Source organism: Dothidotthia symphoricarpi (assembly GCF_010015815.1).
Source record: "Dothidotthia symphoricarpi CBS 119687 unplaced genomic scaffold P153scaffold_21, whole genome shotgun sequence".
Lineage (NCBI taxonomy): Eukaryota > Fungi > Ascomycota > Dothideomycetes > Pleosporales > Dothidotthiaceae > Dothidotthia > Dothidotthia symphoricarpi.
The window spans coordinates 397,241-416,764 of record NW_022985028.1 but is presented as its reverse complement, the minus strand read 5'-3'; the positions used below and the strand labels follow the sequence as shown (position 1 = coordinate 416,764).

The following is a 19,524-nucleotide window of genomic DNA, read 5'->3' as shown; positions in this document are numbered from 1 at the left end:
TGAACGAATGGAAAAGCAAAGTTCTGTCCCCAGGCGCTTCTTTGGGTGTGGAATGATCTGCAGAGCATGTACACGGATGCTACAGTTCCAAGATACTGTGCCCAGAGTTCTGAATGCCCATTAGTCCTATCAAAGGAACATTACTGGGTGGAGAAATCGTCAGCAAGAGGATTTGTCTTGGTCATGATAAAGCCCTCGCGTCGACAGACTTCTTACCAGCATTACGGTGTACCGAACGCTGGGATAGGACATGGTGGTTGATCAGAATGCTTGCTGTTGTCCCTAGCGCAATATAATTTCGAATTCGTCTCATGGACGGACTTGGAGGCCTACCAATCATCTCTGTCCCGAATGGTAGTTTCTACTAGGAAACAGTGTTGACTATCGTTATGCATCGTCGGCGTTACGCTGCCGTTCAGCAGATCCAATATGTCATGATCGGCTCCAGTTAGTACCGACCAGCTCTTAGACGGCGCTGAACCCATACGACACGCCTCGAGCTTTGGTAGGCTTGTCCCAGTTCGCGTTGGTCGATGGTCGTAGCATTGATACGCCTTTGATGTGTTCTATCATTGGTGAAGTTGGCATGGCCGTCGACCTAAATCGCCCCCTGGGGACCTGTCATCCATGCTGATCCAGCAAAGCCTGGTAATAAACTCATGAAGCCGAAATTGACCCTGTCCACTTGTGCATAAGACCAAGGCTAGGAGGGTTCGTTGAGGCGTTGGCCGCCCACCAGCATCTCGGTGTGATATCTAGCTGGCTCCCCACGTTGGTGACTCCTCATCCATATCACTCTCCCCCCGAGTCGGTAGTATCTTCGATTCTTTCGACTGCTGGTACACGATATACCATCTGGAAGGATGCATCCTCTCACACTATACGTCGCCGGCGTAGCAGTACTTGGCTTTGCCATATACGCTTTGCTTGACGCCGTCTCGAAGTACAATGCCAAATACAATCCTCGCGGACTCCCTGGGCCAACTCTGGTACCGTGGCTAGGACGGGTCCATGACTTGCCTATCCAGTATATGTGGTTGAAGTTCAAAGAGTGGGCCGATATCTATGGACCCATATACCGAACAAAAATGCTGGGCGACAACTTCGTTATCATAACCGACGAGTCGATAGCCGAGGAGATTCTCATCAAGCGGGCGAAGGTATATTCTGATCGTCCTGAGATCAAGTCGTTATTCGATGCGAAGAGCACGCATGGTTCAATGGAGTATCTGCCTCTTATGGGCAAAAACAGTAAGTATTCCAGCCCAAAACTCGATGTATACCCAGCTAACTGTATGGTAGAATACTGGGCCCGTCAGCGAAAGTTTACTCACTCCTATCTCACCGAGGCAACCAACAACCAGTATTACGGAATTATGGAATTTGAGGCAAAAAGATTGCTCTATAGGCTTATTGAGAGGCCCGATAACTTCTTCGCCGACGTTGAGGATATGTGCTCCAAAGTCATGTGCACGCTATCATGGGACGATCCCACAATCAGCACAACCCTTTCCCCAAGTGCTTGGGGTCTCCTCACACAGATGTCACCTGCTGGGCCAATCACCAATGTGTTGACACCTCTTTGGGATTACATTCCGCAATCAATCAACCCATGGAAGATCAGGGAACGCGAACGACATGACACACAGCAAGCCTTTTTCATGAAATGTCTCCAGGACACCCGGCGACTGGTGGAGAAGGGCAAGCAGCGACCATGCTTCACCCGATCGTATCTGGAAACTGCGGAGAAGTCAATGATCAGCGGAGATTACGAAGCATCTTGCGTTATCGGAATGATGGGTCTTGTCGGTATCTTCACGGTGACGGGACCTCTCTACTACTTCTTGATATCAATGGTCCACCACCCAGAATGGCAGCGCAAGTGTCAAGACGAAATCGATCGGGTTTGCCAAGGTCGATGCCCGGTTCTCGCTGACATGCCAAACCTCCCGATCCTTCGTGCGTGTATCAAAGAGACGATGAGGTGGAAGCCAACGGTACCAACTGGTAAGTCTGCATTAAGTATCAACTCGGAAAGATGCTAATACATAATCTTAGGCGTTGCTCACGAGTGTGAAGCCGACGATTGGTACGAGGGATACTTCATTCCCAAGGGCACGCGCATCCTGCCTCTCGACTGGGCATTCCTTCGCAATCCTGTCAAGTACCCAGACCCGGAATCGTATCGACCAGAAAGATGGCTGGAGTCAGGCTGGCCGACATTCCAGGAGCCACTCACAAAGTTTCCCTCGGTGAAAGGAATGACATCCTTCGGTTGGGGTCAGCGTCAATGTCTTGGGATGTCCATTACTCAGGATGAGACTGTTGTCGGTTGCGGTGCTCTAGCATGGGCTTTCAATTTGAAGAGAAAGGTCGACCCAACGACTGGAACCGAGATTGAAGTACCGCTGAACAAGTCGAACTCGCTTCTCATTCTCACCCCAGATAAATTTGAGATGGCCTTCGAGCCACGGAGCCCTGCACGGAAAGAGGCGATCATCAAGCAATGGAAAGAAGCTGAGGCGAAAGACATGGAGGAAAGGGCGGCATTCCTGAGGGAGGCAGAGCGGAAGAGTCAATTGTGAGCAGTGTGATCGTGACCGTCAGGCGTTGGTGGTGGATGTCGCGCGTTTCCTTCTATGAGTTGTGGCAGTTCTATATCCTAGTTAATACCAAGTCGTCTCATACAATGGTGAAGGTCCCAAGTTGCCCGAGAGACTCTGACACCCTGAATCCCGAAAGGCTGGGGTTGGAGCTGCTCGGTGTTACGCCACGCGTAATCCGAGGCGGCGTCATGCTGTATCGAGCTTAGCGTCGGTACGGTCGGCGGCAACGAAAACGTCGCTCAACCTTCTAGGTCGAGGAACTCGGTTGTAGCGTCATGTTCCGAGAGTGATGCAAGACCAACACACACCCGGTATTGTGGAGATTTCTTGTTTGTCAATGGTGTTCTTATCACCTTTTGTTGGCATTCCTACGCCTGGTTGAGCAGCACGAAGGATGGCATAATCACCTCATTCCTTCAATACCTGGGGAGCGGTGACCACTATGACTTCTTTTAGCAGTGACAGGCCAATGATGCAAGGGGACCCCACATGGTGGGCAAATCTCGAGCAGCTGTTGCCCTGACGGCAGTACATAAGCTACCCCTCCATCACCCCTCATCGTCCCTCTTCTCAACGACAACAACACCATCATACAATCTCCCTCACCACACCCAACATCAACATGTCGAACCCCAAGGTCTTTTTCGATGTCACCATTGGTGGCCAGAACGCTGGCAGGATCGTGATGGAGCTTTACGCCGACCAGGTCCCCAAGGTACATTTTCTTTTCCTATCTACCCCGCCATCAGATTCTGCCACCTTTCGCAATTGAACGTTTGCTGACAATTACCGTGCAGACCGCAGAGAACTTCCGCGCTCTTTGCACTGGCGAGAAGGGAACCGGCAGGAGCGGCAAGCCCCTCCACTACAAGGGCTCCTCTTTCCACCGCGTCATTCCCCAGTTCATGCTCCAGGGTGGTGACTTCACCCGCGGCAACGTAAGACATAAACCGCCCTTTACTATGGGCGCATCGAAAAATGCAACAATCGGCTGACATACAGCAGGGTACCGGTGGTGAGAGCATCTACGGCGAGAAGTTCGAGGACGAGAACTTCAACTTGAAGCACACTGGCCCCGGTGTTCTTTCCATGGCCAACGCTGGTCCCGGAACGTGGGTTGAATCGAGACCCTAGCTATGATCCAGCGCTAACACAACTCAGCAACGGCTCCCAGTTCTTCATCTGCACTGTCAAGACCTCGTAAGTTTGGCACACGTCTTTCGCGATTGACCCAGCGCTGACATTTGTTACACAGATGGCTCGATGGCAAGCACGTTGTTTTCGGACAGGTCGTCGAGGGCCTCGACATCGTCCAGAACATCGAGAAGGTCGGCTCCTCCAGCGGCAAGACCCAGACCACCGTCACCATTGTCAACTCTGGCCAGTTGTAAGCTATTTACAGCTGATGGAGGAATGGAAGGTAGACACGCATTCGGCTGTGATGCCGTCGATCAATGCACAAAAGGCGAGAAGGCGATGAAAGAAGGGAAACCTAGATCATGATGATGGTCTTTACGATCAATGAATGACACTGATGAACTTCCAAAATCAGCATTGGCATGCATATATCGTTCAAGTGACTAATGATTGGCAAAGAAAATGTCGCAACATAAGAGCTGAGACCAATTGACACCAAGAAACTATTTCCACAATCATCGAGTACATACAAAAGAACTGCCAAGTTACATTACTCTTCCAGCTCCAGTATTCGTCCGCGAACTGCCGCATCATCCCGACCCGTTATATGCCAAGCCGGGTACGAGTCTTGAATACCCTATGCACAATGCATAGTGGCGTCAACAGCATCACTATTGCGAAATGGTTTCTCACATGAGTATACATTGAATCAAGCCGATGCAGTGCAGTTCCATAATGCCGACGGGGAGTCCAAGGCGCATATCATTGGTCGAGCATTCGGAATTGAGGACGATTTTGAAAAAAATCTTGCCGTCTCCCATACCAGGGTTGTTTCTGGATTTCCAGTCAACCAAGTATATACGGATTCGGCCTCAATCTTGCAATCTGTTGATATCGAACTGTGAGGGTTGTGATTATGACGTGAACGTTCTGCTGTTACTAGTTCAGCCAATGGAATTCATTCACATATGTAAGGTCAGGCGGTTATTGGCTTAGTCAGGCTATAGTTATACTGCAAAGAATATCATGGTATATCCCATGATCCGCTGCGAGGTGACCTGGAGCACGGGCCGACTGTCGACTAATCAGAACAAGACTCAGCATCGGTAAGTCGGTGTTTTAGTTACGAATCTTGAATTTGAAGTTCGTGAGGCAGGGCTTAACGCCGATATGCCGACACAACAACGCAATTTGATTGACTTAAATCTTGGCCCGTGCTTCCAGGTCACCTCGCAGCGGATCATGGGATAGGCTGTGTCAAATCTACGACTACGAGTAACGAGTTGAGCGTAGGTAGTTAATGCGATAGGGAGAATCTCGCTTGTAGAAACGTGAGGTAGAGACAGACAATGTCGTATAGAGGTACTCAACAAGATGGAGATCGTGCTTATGTCTGCTATGAGGTTCGCCTGACGGCTGTAAATCAGTATGGCCTAGTTGGGGGTTGTGCTTTGAAACTTGAGGGTAAAGTGTAGAGTAGGAACTTGAGCCTAGAACTTGACTACAGGCCATGAGATTTACTAGAATCATGTCGTTCGATTGTAGATCGGCATCCTGTCGGGTCTTCGGTTTGGATCAAGCGAAGGAAGAACATGCATGTGAAGAGGTAAGGCCGCGACGCAGAAGCATATACTCTTACCACTGGGCCTGTGACAGCAACGCCTACTCACTGGCTCTAGTGACTGTACGGTTGAATCCCCGCTGTAGATCTCAACCAGTGTGAGTATGCACAGTAGTGCACCTCCGCCATTGACCGGCTTGTGCGTCGTATGCACACTGCGCACACTCGAGGCCTAGAACCACAACAGAAGTGAGCGTAGCATTCGCTTGGCCAGGTTCAGTAGACCGAAAAGAGCTGCTGAGGACATTGCCACCTGCACCGGAGCCTGGAGGAACGAGGGAGCGTGGGGCAACGAGTGAGCAGACGAAATCGAGTAACGAGATGGTCCTCCAGTAGGCAAATACATGGCCATGTGTAACACAATCATGCAGCCCTGTATGGTCGAAACGGGGCAGCAAGTGTATTGGTGAGTGTGTCCGTCCAGGATCTTGTCCATCAGCACTGCGAGAGAATCTTGGTAAAATTTGTCCGCCGTCGCTAAACCAGGTTGCCTTAGTGTTAGATTCAGCGAGCCATTCCATGTCAGGGAGGCCAGCAGCGCAGGACTCGATGCGAGTGTACGATCCGAACAAATTGGATGATGGCAATAACGGTGAGGTGACGAGGCCACGCTTGTCTACTCTTGAACATAAGCTCGACGAAAACAGATGAAGTTCTCAAGACGATGCAGGACAGTGCGCCAGGTATGTCGTGGTTGCCGTTTGAGGCAAACACGTACCTGCCATCGATTGGCTGGGGAAGGCGCATATGAGGGAAATTTTCGAGGCTTGCAGAGACGGAATGATTCGAGAAGACGCAAGAGAAGCTGAGGGATCGGCCAGCTCTACATACATGTGCGTGTTGTGTGTTCATGTTGACGCAGAGTTCATGTTGCACAATCACGTGGGTGGTTGGGGTGTGTAGCACCTTCCAGCCGTGGACGCTGTGGACCTGCTGATCGAGCGGAGCTATGGTGCTGAAGATACGGCGGATTTCCGCGGGTGACCAGTAACATGGGCATGGTCATGGGGATCGAGCGGTACGGAGAAGCGTTTAGCGTCCACTAGGCACGGCAATTCTTGCAAAGCCAACACTGTCGACAGCCCTGTCCAGACTGAGCATCCGAGCAAGTCATCGGTGCACAACAGATGGAGGCTGACATGCACTCCACGATTGCACACAGTACCCGAGATTCTCAGCGCAAAGGCGTCGTCTGCAACATATGACGTCGATGTGGAATGTCGCTCTCCCCACCGTCTTTGTGCAGCAGGGTAAGCCCTTCGAGTGTCGCGGCGGCAGCACGTGGATTTGATCGCCGTGCAGCGTATCGTCCCGCTGCTTGCGCGCATCGAGTCGACCAGCGCTGAGGGGTGAGACAGGGAGGCCTGCGCTCCAGGCGGTGTGGTTGCTCACTGAAACATTGCAGGGCTGAGTGAGCGCTTGCTACCCACACGCAACATGCGTGCTTGGCCGAGAAACCGCAAACGAAGCTCATTCCCAAGGGCCATCGAACAGGTGCCGCGAGCGTTGCACAGCTGACGGGATGGTGGTGCTGATGGGTGCTTGCAAAGCGTGGGTGACGCGCTCTTGATTGGTGGGGGTGTGTGATACGGCGCCCGCCTGTAGCGACGGCGGCGTGGAACGACGTTTATTCGTCGATGACGAAGCCAAGTGTGCAGTCGCTGCAGTAGGGTGGCAAGCATATTCGCTGGCAGCGATCAAAGGACCTCGCATCGAGATTCCAGGCCCGCGCGAGTCGTCAAATGCTGCGCAACTTTAGGCAGAAGACTGTACGAGATCCCACGCCATGACCTGCGCCTTTTGCTGTTCGTGCCTACGCAAAGTTCAGAGTGGCTGTTGATATACTCCATCCTTGCGACTTCCCGCCCCCTCGTGCCAGGTCACCCTTTCATGTGCTGTTTCTAATCGCCTGCATCGTTGCGCCTGCTTCACTTGCCCGCTTGTTATACTTATACGTCGGCGGTACTTGGCTGCGCGTTCAATAGACGACCTTCTACACATTCTTACGCGTCAACCCACCACAATCAATACCATTCAGTAATAACACACAACACTGCATCATGTCGCAACACCCACATTGGCGCCAGTATCAATCGAGCAAGAGTACTCACTCCCGCAGCGGCAGTAGCGGCTCATACGACACGGCCCCAACAGAGTACAGTGACCGTCGACCCTCGCTGGTGCACAGCGAAACATGTCATGCTCGCATAGAAGGACGGCACCGGGACGACTTTGCGCCGGCGAACGACTGCAATCGATACGCAGTCCAACCCGCCCACGCCTCAGTCGAGACGTACGCCTCGACCTCAGAAGAAGATGTCGGCGATGACTTTGACGATGTGCCAGAGTACGAGGTCCCGCAGTACCATCTTGAGCCGCGTTCTACCGTCGAAGCCATCCCCACCACACCCCGCGACTTTGGCGACCTTTTCCCCACCGCAAAACGCATATCGATACGCCACGACGATGCCACAATAGATGGCAACATGAACCTGAGGGTCGACACGCAGGTTGAGGAGCGAAATCACAAAATACAAAACTACACCCTCTTCCATCTCCGCATGAAGGACCTGCGCACTCGAGAGTTCTCTCTCCGTCGGTACTGCAGAGAATCTGGCCGTGAGGTTTGCCATTCAATACGCAAGTACCAAAAGCCACCCTCAGAACAACGCCCGATTCTGCAGCGCGCAAGCACAGCGCTTGCAAGCTTGGTGCACAAGCCTGAGTCACGTCCCTCCACTTCAGCAGGCCTCAAGCGCTCAGATTCTGGCTACGAGTCGATGCAGAGTGGCCTTGACGCACTGGGAGCGGAAGAGTTTGAGTCACATCCCAAGTCCGTAGGCTATTCCAAAGGGCGAGCGCTGATGCCTACCAACACGATCAAACTTGAGTTCTCAAACTACGCCCATCTCGACGTTAAACGTAGAGGCACCAAGTCCAACAAACGGTACGCCTTTGAGTACTGGGGCAATGATTACTCTTGGAAACGTATCGTGAAGAAGGAGCATGATCAAGAAATCGTGTCTTACTATCTCATCCGCAACGACAACGAGAAGGAGCCACTAGCCCATATCTGCCCTGTCCGCCTCTCTGCAGATGAGGCACGTGAGGAAACTGCGAGGGGAGGCTGGATTCCACCATCATATATGCGCATTACCGACGAGGAGATTTTGTGCGCTGAATCCGACATTTCTGAGTAAGTAGCATCCTGTCATATGCCATACATGGAAACTGATCTTAGTCCCAGCGTCGTTATTGCGACAGGGCTCATGGCTCTGGCAGATGACTGCATCAAGCGCCGCTTTCACTCCAAGCAGAGCACGCAACTGCACATCCCGCTTCTCCGAAATGGTTCTTTCATGATGAACATGGAGTATGTTGGGCCCAAGCGGCTGATCGATGAAATGTTCAACCGAACTGGCGGGAGCCCGAAGAAACATCATTCTCCGTACTCGGAGTCTTTTATAGAAACTTAATGTCTTACTAGGAGTTATTTTAATGGGAGAGTTGTCAAGGTTGCAAGGTTGAGTGCATTAGCCGTCAGAAACGCAGTGGCTAGACTGTGGCGATCTTTTGACTCATATTGTTGTTGTTTTCAATTTTCCACAACGAAGTCATGTGTTCATCATTCTCGTTCTTGTTATTACTGTTGCGTTGATCTTAGCGTTTCTTCGGATCAGGGCGTGCATACTTGCATGTATGGTGGTTCGGTTGGCTGAGCAGATTGTTTGCTGCATTTGTTGTTGAGTTGTCTTCCTGCAGGACGAAACTCTCGCACCCTTCCGTCTCCCCGGCTGGTCTCGATAGCTGTTGTACACGTCTTGGATTTGGCATACACTTCGCTTCCATATCGGATGAATTACGGCCTCAGAGCTACCTGCTCGGTTTTGAATCTTATTGGATTTTGGTTTCAGACGGTGCCATAACACCGTTTGAAGGCTTCCCAACCCTTCATTGAGTGTATTATGGGAGATATATGTTTCGTACTACATCGTCGCGACAATAGCAGCAGAATTGTTGCTCGGGTTGAATCACCGCACCGTCCTACTGGTATTGGTACTGAAGCTATGCTAGCGCCAGCCTTATGATTGCTCCACGAGGCGGGTCGCGGCATGTTGCACAGTGCAACGTGTACGCAAACTTTTGTCTGCCATCATTTGTTGAACTTGAAACGAATTGTTTGAAGTTCGGAGCGTACCTAAGCATCCATGGAGTCTGTGTAGACAATTCTAACATCTCCCAGTATACATTAATTGAAGTCGTCGATCCGAGGGCTCGAACGAGACGTTGGGCATCAATGAGGTAGGTTTGCTTGCTCTCCACAATCTTTCGCTTCACGATACGTACCTGGGTTCTTCTGGGCTGTTATCGAACCTGTTGAATTTGCAATCACACAAACACTCAGCAGGCACCCGACGCAGTCACAGCTGACCATGTGACGGCCTGAATGCGTCTTATCATTCTAGCTCAGACTGCAAATGGTCTCCACTGCACAGTCAAGCGAGATTCTTTCGCCTCACCATGTACACACCCTTTTTTCGCTTCACGATTACGTCGAGTGCAACAGCTATTCAATGTATAGACGACAGAATTGTAGCACGAAGACATCGTGTATAGAGTCGGGGCATCATAGGTAAGTATGATGAGCTACTCCTGCGTGGTGAGCTGGCTCGCTTCCCACTAGATGGTGTCTAGCATGCAAACAGGGTGGGCACGGCAAACGGCAAACGTCTTTGCGCGGAAGTTTCTAGTTCATCGAGCTGCAGGTCGAAGGATTTGCAGCGACAGATCGAATAGAACATGATACTAATTTCTTAGGCCGCCATTAACCCCTCCTTCTATCATCTTGGTCGTTTCGTTCTTCGTTGCGTTCAACGGTCCTTAACGTTGGATCCAGGCCTTCGTTCGGCCCGCTGGACCCAGCGATGTAACATGTAGTTCCGGCAGCGCAAAATGTATAATTGCGCAGGCGGGACCTCACAGGCGTGACGGGTTCCAACGTCCATTCGCATGTCAATTAGAAGGGATCATGACTTCTTGTTCGGATTCTCGCATCTGTATCGTTGCTCGTCCTTCGTATCATCTGCTTTCCTTCAAGTGAGGCGATCTTGCGGTTTTGTATAAGTAGCTGGTGGATTCCCGAGAGGGATTCGGCATCAATCATCATCATCTATCTTTCCCCAGCCAGTGACAGCGATCACACAAGTCTTCGAAGAGCTGAATTTCAGACTTAAGAGCTTAAAGATACCCAATTCCCACTATGACAAACCGCGAGCCTTGGACGCAACGTCTTAGAGGTATGTTTTCTATGCGCCTGAATCCAAGTCTCAGTCCTAAGGTATCTAACAATGAGCAGACCATTGCATGGTCCGACGTCTTGGAGAACCGGCTTATCAGGATGTATCTGATCGTCGAGGTAATCACTTACCTTTTCCGCCCAACTTCTATCATACTGATGGGTCTCAGGCGGGCGCACAGCTTGGTCTACTGTCGCTGTAATCAACGGCACCCAATATTCAGCCCGCTTTTGGTACGATGGTAATTATATAGACCAAGCCAAAGAGGATGCTGCCGAGATTGCTTTGCGGAAACTCACTGGTTATGTCGATCCTACTACCCAGCCTCCACCGGCGAGTCACTATCGAATTGCTATTGCCGCTTGAGCGTGGGACTCCAAGAGGAGTAGGCCGAAGGAAATGCGTGCTATGGGTACTCTGCTTCGATTCACTCTTTCAATATTGTTTCTGGGAGGGATTGCGGGCGTTGGAAAACAGGGGTCATGGGAAAGGTGGAGGGCGGTCGTCTCGTAGTTTTGCACGCTTTGTACCTTCAATGTCCGGTTTATCGGGCTTTGTACTCTCCCAATCCCTCTGCTGGATTTTGTGTAGCGGAGCTGTCACTTCCACGTTGGGAGAAGAAATCCTGCTAAGGACTAGCGTACCAAAGTTCGAATTGAAGATTCTCACCCACACACCATGTCTCTTCACATCCTCATCACGCTCCCAACACACTTATTCTTCTTACATTGTCGCTATCGGATTGTCGCTTGTGGTGCAATGGGCTGATTCTGACTCGCCGTCCAGTTCGCGTGTTGATACAAGCATCTCAGCCCGAGGTCTTCGCAAAGACCTCATCATTTTCTCACAAATGATGATCTCCCAACATGGAGAATGTGTGTGGAGCGTTCGCCACTTACTAGCTTTGTATGGCAGGCGGGTTACACGCCCCGGAGGCGAGGTCTTTCCGGCGAGCCTGTCCATGCCTCTTGTCAATCCATGGCGTGCACCTGGCCGATGCCAGTCTTTGGGAAATCGCAAGCATTGGACAACTGGAAAGTTACGGACCGGTAGTATCAGGCATCCAAGGCAGTCGTATCTTTTCGGCCTGTAAAGCGAGCTTTTCTGTCTACGGGTGAGGGACGGGAGGGGTTTCTGCCTGCAAGCTCGGGTATCACTCCTGCTTTTGGATCACTCTACCTATGGAGCCATGCGCTGAGTGGGTGGACGAGATGTCCCGCGTGGCGCGGGCCATTGTTCGACTCTCCAGATGTGGATTCGCTAGAGCTCAGGGATACAACACACTGGCCTACTTCCGAGAGAGCTTTCGTCCGTGCCGACTTCCAAAGCGGGTTTGAGTATATACTTACAAGCACGCCATTTCAGAGGGACGGCGGAAAGGTAGATGCTCACGCTTCATGTACACCAACAGCTGCTGGTTGACGAGATCTTGTAGCTATTTCTCCTTATACTCTGACAGTACACAAACATGATTGGAATCGACGCTGCTACGACTCTCAGACGAAGTAGAGATCGATCTCGCTTCTCGGGACCATACCCGCACGCATGCTTTCCTTCCAGGATTAGGTTTTCGAGGACGTTGAAGCGATTTTCCTCACTGGAAGCCCACGGTCAGTGTGGCTGGATTTGTGGGGTGGCCGACCTCGCAAGTACGAAAGAGACTTGGCTGGGACTAGTATCGCAAATTGGACGAGAAGGTCCACTCTCTGGACATTCCCGTAGTGCTCGTTATCAGCATGTCAATTCGTTAGTGCCGCCTTGGGATCGGGCAAGCCGACCACAATATTCAGTGCAGATTTGTTGCGTATTGCGCGTGGCCAGACAAAATCCATCCTTCTCGCGATCACTTCGATCTCGACATGTGGCTAATGCCGCAGTCAATTCTGGGGTGCTGCGGTCTTCTTGGAGATCGCCAGTGCTGTCTCGGAGGGATGCATGTTGGCTGATTTGGCAGTGGAAATCCCACAATATCGATCAACATGAGCGACATACGGTTTCAACCAGACTTTCCAGCATCATTGGTTGGGAAAGGCAGCAGAAGGCAGAACTTTCATACGCGTGCCGGCACTCTAAACCCTTTTCTCAGCAGAGCCTCGGTTTTGAACATTGTTCACAGAAGTGTGCGCTGAACCCATGAACATCTCTCAATATTCCCGCTCACCCGAGACGCTGCATCCACTCTCACACGATCTGCCGAGCTCACACGTTCATTCGCCGTAGCAAGTGTCGGAACTCTCCAGCGAAAACAATCGTTCGCGCTTTTGAGGTATCACACAATACATGAACAAACATTAGCCGACAGTATTTCAGTCAGTACACGTCTAAATAGATATGGTTGAACTGCAAGCTCTCCTGGGGCTCACAGTGGGTGAACACCAAGCTAGACCCACATCGCTCAGTCCTTCTCTGCCTATGTGCCCAACCCTGGGACACGAAGTTATGGAAACCGAACAGCGAGAAAGACTTTCATGCTTCAGAAACACTGGTACTAAGTAAGTCCTTGTGCGATGGTGCTGGGTGTGTCCTTGAGATCTATCTACACTCCTAGTGACGAGACATGGAGGCCGATCTGCCGAGGTGGCTCCACTCTGTTAGGCACAGTGTCCCCTGGATCCTTTTCTACGTTTCCTATCTCGCGCTTCACCAACCTAGCGATCGGAGAGAACTACTTACAACAAGGCCTTGAGGACGCAGGCGCTTCGACTCACCACTCGTTTTGTGGACTCACGATCGAAGCTCGTGTTTTGATTACCTGTCCAGACCTTTCGAGCGACCAAGCCTCACAATCATCACAATGTACACCATACTGTCCTTGAGCTTCAAGCTCAAGTTAACCTCATGGTCGGTCACACACATACGAAGGCATCGCCTTCAGGAGACTCGTATCGACGCACCGAACGTCCTGCTCTCCCACCACAACACAACCGTACCAAACAACGGCGGAGCTAGCATTGCTTGTTCCATCTTCACGAGGATAGCACGTCACTCTTGTGCGGACCCAGTACGATGAAGCGCCCGTCAACGACCAGCCGCGCCGCACCGCACCCGTTCCGACGACGCTGGAACACAATCTGTCCCGGCCAACCCGAACAATATACCACAATAGAGGCGGTCTCTGCGGAGTATTCATACTATCGCATACGCCCTCAGGGTACAGCATCTGAAAGCTGAGTATTGAAGGCGACGATCGATTCGCCGTTTCCACTATCTCGTGTACCACGATGTGTCACATTGGTATATAACTACCGCCTCCGATGCCGTTTCGTTCGACCGAGGACACTTCTTCCTCTGAGCTCGCCGAGTTCGAGCGTATTCTGTTGACACGTAGTTCTTGACAGTCATCGCACAGCAGAACATCGCAGAGCTGCGTCGGATGACCTCCCATAGTAGAACTTGTTAGTTATGTGGCGCCTCTCCGAATGATGAGGAGGCATGCTGAACTCACCAAACAGCCACTGACGCACAGATAGTCACCTTGTACCTTCTTACCGTTGCTTCTGACAATCTAGCTTCGGACTCGCGCGTTGGCCAAAGTCCTTCCTTTCGGTGTCGCCGAGACAGTACGTAGAGTCGGCAAGGAATGCGAACATTTATCGAGACATAACACGGTAAGATGCGGAGACTGAACCTTCTTCAAGCCGGCTGGAATTCCGATCTATTAGACTATGCCATGTTTAGAGTGTGGGCCGACAAGCAACTATACACACTTGTCACTGATGAATAGAGGGAAATAGGGTGCGGGCTACTGCAAAGCGGACACACGGAAACACGGTATCACGAGTATATCTGTTAGTTGGTTGTTTAAACAATTAATTGTGGGTGCTTGATTGGTAGAGGAGTCCTGCATGTCCGGTTTGCAATGGGCACCCTTGCAGGCGCCATACCTCCATAAGGTCACGCGCGCAATATCCACGCTATTTCTTCGGAGCCACGATATGCCTCTAGAAGAACCCGGATCCATAAGAACAACTATAAACGGATAAGAGTTTATCAACAACCAAAACAGAAGAACCTGGGGTCTTGTGCGCAGAATCATAGCCAACAATCTTGTACCCCCACGGCTCTTCTTGACAATGGACGATTCTTAGTGTGCGTTAGTATGCCTCACTACCGGTCTGCAATGACCAGGAAGTATAATCACGGGATGGAAGCGGGTAAAACCCGGCCCGACCGAATGAAAGCCGTCGGGCTTCGCAGATCTCATGCGAAACTTATGCTTCTATCTTCGTTACGCCATTCGATATACTCATCCTTCCGGATCGAATTTCCGCAGACGCCCCGGGTCTGGCGAAGGCTAAAATCGTTTCCCAGCGTTGACAAACTGCATCATATCTTCCATTAGTCAAGAGATTCATGAAATAAACTCTAAGCTGCATGACACGCGCAGCGGCGTCAGGGAAAGGCCTCGGCCCGTCCCGACTATAGAAATCCAGACCCTCATCGAACTTCATCATGACCCGGCTGCGAGAAATCCAGGACGCTTGTGCTAACATATGCCGCCTTGCTGCGCGTTGGTCTTCTATGCCATGGCCATACCGGTAGCTATGCATCCAGATATGCCGCTCGATATCATGTCATGATCGACGAGTCATGGTACAGAGGTGCGCAATCTACCGTACCCATCGAACCCCCTATTTCTAGGCGTGAAAAACCTAGTAAAGGATTGCCATTACCTAATATAATGCACTACGTCTTTAACATAGCGAGCAAATTTTCTTCTTATACGTTGGCGACTCATTGAGTATAGCTAGTTGACTCATGGATCAATTGGGACAAAATACCCCAAAACGAGTAAAAGATTTTGAACTTATCCTTCGTGGTCCAGCACCAGAGCTTAGACTTAGTCTCGGTGCATGCTTTGTGCAAATACAACCTCGCATCGTCTGCGGTATACTAAGCAACGTCGTTGTTTATGTCACAACATCTGTATCTGCATCAACATTCATATCCTCACCTACGACTATGCCAGCAAAGTGTGATTTCTATGTTCAATTATCACTCCTTGTCATCCGCACTCGCTAAGTCTAACACCAGAGATAGTTAGCAAACCTCACGGGTCTCGGAAGACCATTCCACGTTTCCATATCCACGTCATCTCCTCAGAACCCTATTCTTGTTGGAGCTGTCATGATTAGTTCAGCCCACGTCGTATGCAGATGTACTTTTCAGCCTATATATTTCACTGCGCTCGATCAAAATGCCAGATACATCGTATGCGCAGAGTATTGGTAGTAGACCTGGATGTGGGACATCGGGTATGTACTGCTTCGCAACCTGGTGGATCAAACTCAGGAACGGAGGTGAGGAGACACTTTCCGAAGAAAAAGCAGCCTTTTGGTCTTGTTGTATGGCAGCCCTCGCTCGTCGATAATACCCAGGAGGAACTATCTCTTACGTTGCTAAACTCTGAGCTCGGGATATCCGCACCTCCAACAATTCATAAAGAGTAAGGAACCTTATTTTCTATTCAAGTAAATGGTCAAACTCGTCGAAAAAAAGTCCTCGATGAATTCTTTTCTATCTTCCAGTTAACTCGTACAAACGACTGTTTGCGCTCTCCTTTCCTCTAAATTGAAAATTGTTCTTGCACACAACTTACTTCCATGTCATATTTCCGTTCTTTCAGTCTTCCATGAGATGTCTATCCCACATCTTTGTGGGCAAACCCTTTGCTACTCGCACCTACACGCGAACTCCAACACGTATCACAGATGCTCGACTTACAGCCAAACTTCAGTAAATGTCTTCATACTGGACTCAATATCAACAGCCAGCCCCTTTTTATCTTACTCATACGCGCCTGGCTGTTTTAATACTGTATCGCTGACCTTGATTGGTTGCTGCACGATTGCGGCGCGGGTGCTAACATCTTCGGTCCCAAACTTCGAAGCTGCTGCGCTGACTCGAACGTGCGGGGATCCGCTATCCCGGGCACGTCACGACGACGACAACTGTTGTATCGCGACTGGAGAGCCCTGGCTGGGCACACTCTCCTATCGGGCGTCGTATCGAATTGAGCGCCTGCGATTGCCACGCATACTTCTATCTGTTCGTCGGTCGTGGGATTCGGGTTGATTGCCGTTCGGGTGCGAGACGATTTCGAGTGTCTAGCACGTATCGATTTTCGAGTGTGCGCGTACAGTTTGCATGCTCAATAGTGGCGATACGACGCTATCATCACAGTCAAGTTAGAAATTGTCAGAGGTTGGCACGTCATGGGGTCAGAGATGATGCTAAGTGCGCTGAGAGTGTGGAAATCAAGTCTATTGGGTGAGTCTATCTAAGAAAAAGCACGCAAAATCTAAAAGGCGTCGCACAAGAGTAAGAGGAAACCTCTAAAATGCACCGTAGCAATTGAAAACCCAATGCATATCTCCAAAGCGAAACGCTGAAGTAGGAACGCAGAACCAGATTGCAATATGAGGGTAGTCTACTTGTGGCGCGGGAACTCGAATCGCGAGATAGCAGTCGAATCTAAGAAGAAAAAAGGTAGAACATCTATGAGAAAACTCAGACTAACGAAACTCATGAGGGCAGACTGTGGAACAGGTTCGAGCGCGGTAAGCGCAAGACGAAATGAGAAAGAAAATGGATGACAACTTGACAGGAAAAATTCTCGAGATCAACATCCCGAGTCTCCTAGAGGAAGGCATGTTCGACAGGGTTGATGAATTCGAACTCGGCATCTCCGACTGTCTCGAAAAGGTCTGCCCCGTTGCTATTCTGCTAAGAACTAGTTAGATATCATTATATAAAAAGAGAGGTATATCGAAACTCACAGTCTTCTGGACAATGACACGCGCCAGAAAATCAGCACCTGACTTCCGGATCTTCTTCTCTCCCTCGTGTTCATCATCGAGTAGATACATGCCCTTGCTCTTCAGTTCCGGAACGAGGTATGTGAGCCGATCAGAAGTCTGAGGATCGTCGTTGAATAGCATCTCGAGCGGGTACCAGTGGCCCCGGCCATCTGATACAACTGGTAGCCAGGGATATGCAAGCTCTTTGACATCTGAATGTAATGTTAGTCGTGACATACCCAATCTCGTTCGTGGATGAAACTTGCACTCTTGGAAATATGACTCGACGCTGTAGTCTTTGACCTTGTCTTTGACGTTGAAGTGAGGTAGTTCGGTTGGCATCTTGATCTCCTTGATCTGGAATTGGCGACCACGGTCGGTAGCCTCCGCATTGAGAATCTCAGCTTTCTTGCCATTTCCCTTGTTGGGCGCGATGTATCCACAGCGAACACGCATACCCTTGAGGAAGCGCTTGGTGATCGTGAGTATATTCACCCAGTCATTCTCGTCGATCGAGTCTACGCCAAAGAAATCGAAGAGCGTGATGTGAAGTGGTTGTTGAGGGACGTTTACTACAACATCGTAGTTCAAGTGAAGGACCTTGCGCGCTTCATCGACAGACAACTTGTTGCGTAGCAGGACATCATACTTTGTGTCGGTCTTAGCGTGACAGGATGGTGCAATCTTTGCATGATCTCCGTCCAGAGGCCAGGCTTCAAGGAACTCGTGATTGATCCCGCTCTTTGTGGTCGGAGTGGTGGTTGCGCGCTTGCGAATGAGAACTGCAAGACTCTTCCAGTACAAGGTGGATAGCGTGTTCTCTGTGCAAGTTCGACCTTCCATGATCATACAACTGATGTCTCCAGGAACAGGCTCATTGTCCGGACTGTTCTCAGCCATGAAAAATTTCTTTGTTCGTTCGAGCTTCACGGTCTTTGCCCCTAGAGCATGCTTGATGGCTTTGATAGACTCCGGGCTCTGACCATGGAGTGGGACGATTATGTGATCAGTGAACTGCCCTGCCGATGCGTTGAAAGCCATGACTTCAGTAACGATATCTGGAACGTTGGAGTCAGTGGACAGCTTTTCGGAAAGCTCGCGCAATGCTTCAATTCTGAGCCTGCGGCTTCGGACCTGCTCCCAATCCGGTTTGGTGATGTGAGTCTGGCTGTCATTGTCTCCTTGGGGCATCGATCGAGCCTGAGAGACATCAGAGAAGGTTTCCACCTCTGCAACATACAAGCTAGGCAAATTTCTCAAGTGGTATGTAAGTCGAGCAAAGGCTGTCTTCGAGTGTGGAGACTCTTGACCAATCTTCTCCATGGAACTTGCGAAGCTGCGGTCAGATCTTGGACTTAAGCTCTTTGAAGAGTTTGAACCGCCCTTGGAAGTCCACTCTATACCACCAAAAGCTTTTGCCGATTTGGCCATGTTTGAGGAACCCTATCGTTGACGTCTGGAAGGACTGATTCACGGTAGTAAAGCAACCTTGATCAGAGAAAGAACTTGGCTGAATTTGATACTTGCAAGAGTACGAATCAAGCATATACTTATGCGTCTCAAACCCGCAATTCCGCTTGCTGCCGCTATCACGCTGTCGTTCATCTGATAAAGCATAGATTCTAAGACTGATACCTTCACGTGCTATTTGCGATACTCTACGAGCTCTATACCATCAAACTAAGTGATGAAGCAAGTGTATCGCTGGACATGACATCTTCAACCGGCTAGTTGGCTCTGAGATGGTTGTTTCGAGTGGAAGCAAAACTTGGTGTAGACTCTCCCGTGAGGATGACGATGTGGTGTGGAAGATTTGGACGTAGGAACGAGTCGTTGATATAATTTTGCCTGATGTCTGTATCTAGATGTCCTGAATACACCTTTGCGTATGATACTCCACAAGCTTACTCACCCAAACTTTGAGGCAGAATACTGCCAGATATCATTATGGATGCACCATAGGAAAAGACTTTTGTCGGCTGGGAGTAGGTGTGGGATTCGACATGGTAGAGATATGTTTGACTAAAAGTTTGCAATGATGCTGTTAACAGCATGTTGAAGTC

The 19,524-nt window shown here is 50.3% G+C and overlaps 6 protein-coding genes across 6 annotated transcripts; 4 read left to right on the top strand and 2 right to left on the bottom strand.

Moving 5' to 3' along the window:
- Positions 1 to 863: 863 nt before the first annotated feature.
- On the top strand, positions 864 to 4,375 carry P153DRAFT_434746 (uncharacterized protein; the record flags this gene model as incomplete). Its single annotated transcript, XM_033673103.1, has 10 exons — positions 864 to 1,251; positions 1,303 to 2,007; positions 2,059 to 2,581; positions 3,063 to 3,098; positions 3,144 to 3,321; positions 3,404 to 3,544; positions 3,612 to 3,718; positions 3,768 to 3,806; positions 3,862 to 3,993; positions 4,306 to 4,375. The coding sequence occupies 10 exons, from the start codon at positions 864 to 866 to the stop codon at positions 4,373 to 4,375; spliced, it is 2,319 nt and encodes a 772-aa protein (XP_033519447.1).
- A 988-nt stretch (positions 4,376 to 5,363) lies between these two features.
- P153DRAFT_118953 (uncharacterized protein) lies at positions 5,364 to 6,369 on the bottom strand. The gene is made up of 2 exons (XM_033661962.1): positions 6,083 to 6,369; positions 5,364 to 5,980 (listed from the first exon to the last, which is right to left on the bottom strand). The coding sequence occupies exons 1-2, from the start codon at positions 6,195 to 6,197 to the stop codon at positions 5,454 to 5,456; spliced, it is 642 nt and encodes a 213-aa protein (XP_033519446.1). The 5' UTR covers positions 6,198 to 6,369; the 3' UTR covers positions 5,364 to 5,453.
- Positions 6,370 to 7,424: 1,055 nt separating this feature from the next.
- Positions 7,425 to 8,840, top strand: P153DRAFT_379123 (uncharacterized protein; the record flags this gene model as incomplete). Its single annotated transcript, XM_033669847.1, has 2 exons — positions 7,425 to 8,560; positions 8,612 to 8,840. 2 exons carry the CDS (start codon positions 7,425 to 7,427, stop codon positions 8,838 to 8,840), a joined length of 1,365 nt encoding a protein of 454 aa, XP_033519445.1.
- A 1,784-nt stretch (positions 8,841 to 10,624) lies between these two features.
- Positions 10,625 to 11,027, top strand: P153DRAFT_389905 (uncharacterized protein; the record flags this gene model as incomplete). Its single annotated transcript, XM_033670880.1, has 3 exons — positions 10,625 to 10,661; positions 10,721 to 10,780; positions 10,831 to 11,027. The coding sequence occupies 3 exons, from the start codon at positions 10,625 to 10,627 to the stop codon at positions 11,025 to 11,027; spliced, it is 294 nt and encodes a 97-aa protein (XP_033519444.1).
- An 887-nt stretch (positions 11,028 to 11,914) lies between these two features.
- Positions 11,915 to 12,983, top strand: P153DRAFT_118782 (uncharacterized protein). The gene is made up of 2 exons (XM_033661961.1): positions 11,915 to 12,041; positions 12,097 to 12,983. The coding sequence occupies exon 2, from the start codon at positions 12,130 to 12,132 to the stop codon at positions 12,796 to 12,798; it is 669 nt and encodes a 222-aa protein (XP_033519443.1). The 5' UTR covers positions 11,915 to 12,041; positions 12,097 to 12,129; the 3' UTR covers positions 12,799 to 12,983.
- A 4,166-nt stretch (positions 12,984 to 17,149) lies between these two features.
- On the bottom strand, positions 17,150 to 18,892 carry P153DRAFT_400548 (uncharacterized protein; the record flags this gene model as incomplete). Its single annotated transcript, XM_033671835.1, has 3 exons — positions 17,150 to 17,387; positions 17,441 to 17,673; positions 17,701 to 18,892. The coding sequence occupies 3 exons, from the start codon at positions 18,890 to 18,892 to the stop codon at positions 17,301 to 17,303; spliced, it is 1,512 nt and encodes a 503-aa protein (XP_033519442.1). The 3' UTR covers positions 17,150 to 17,300.
- Positions 18,893 to 19,524: the final 632 nt, after the last annotated feature.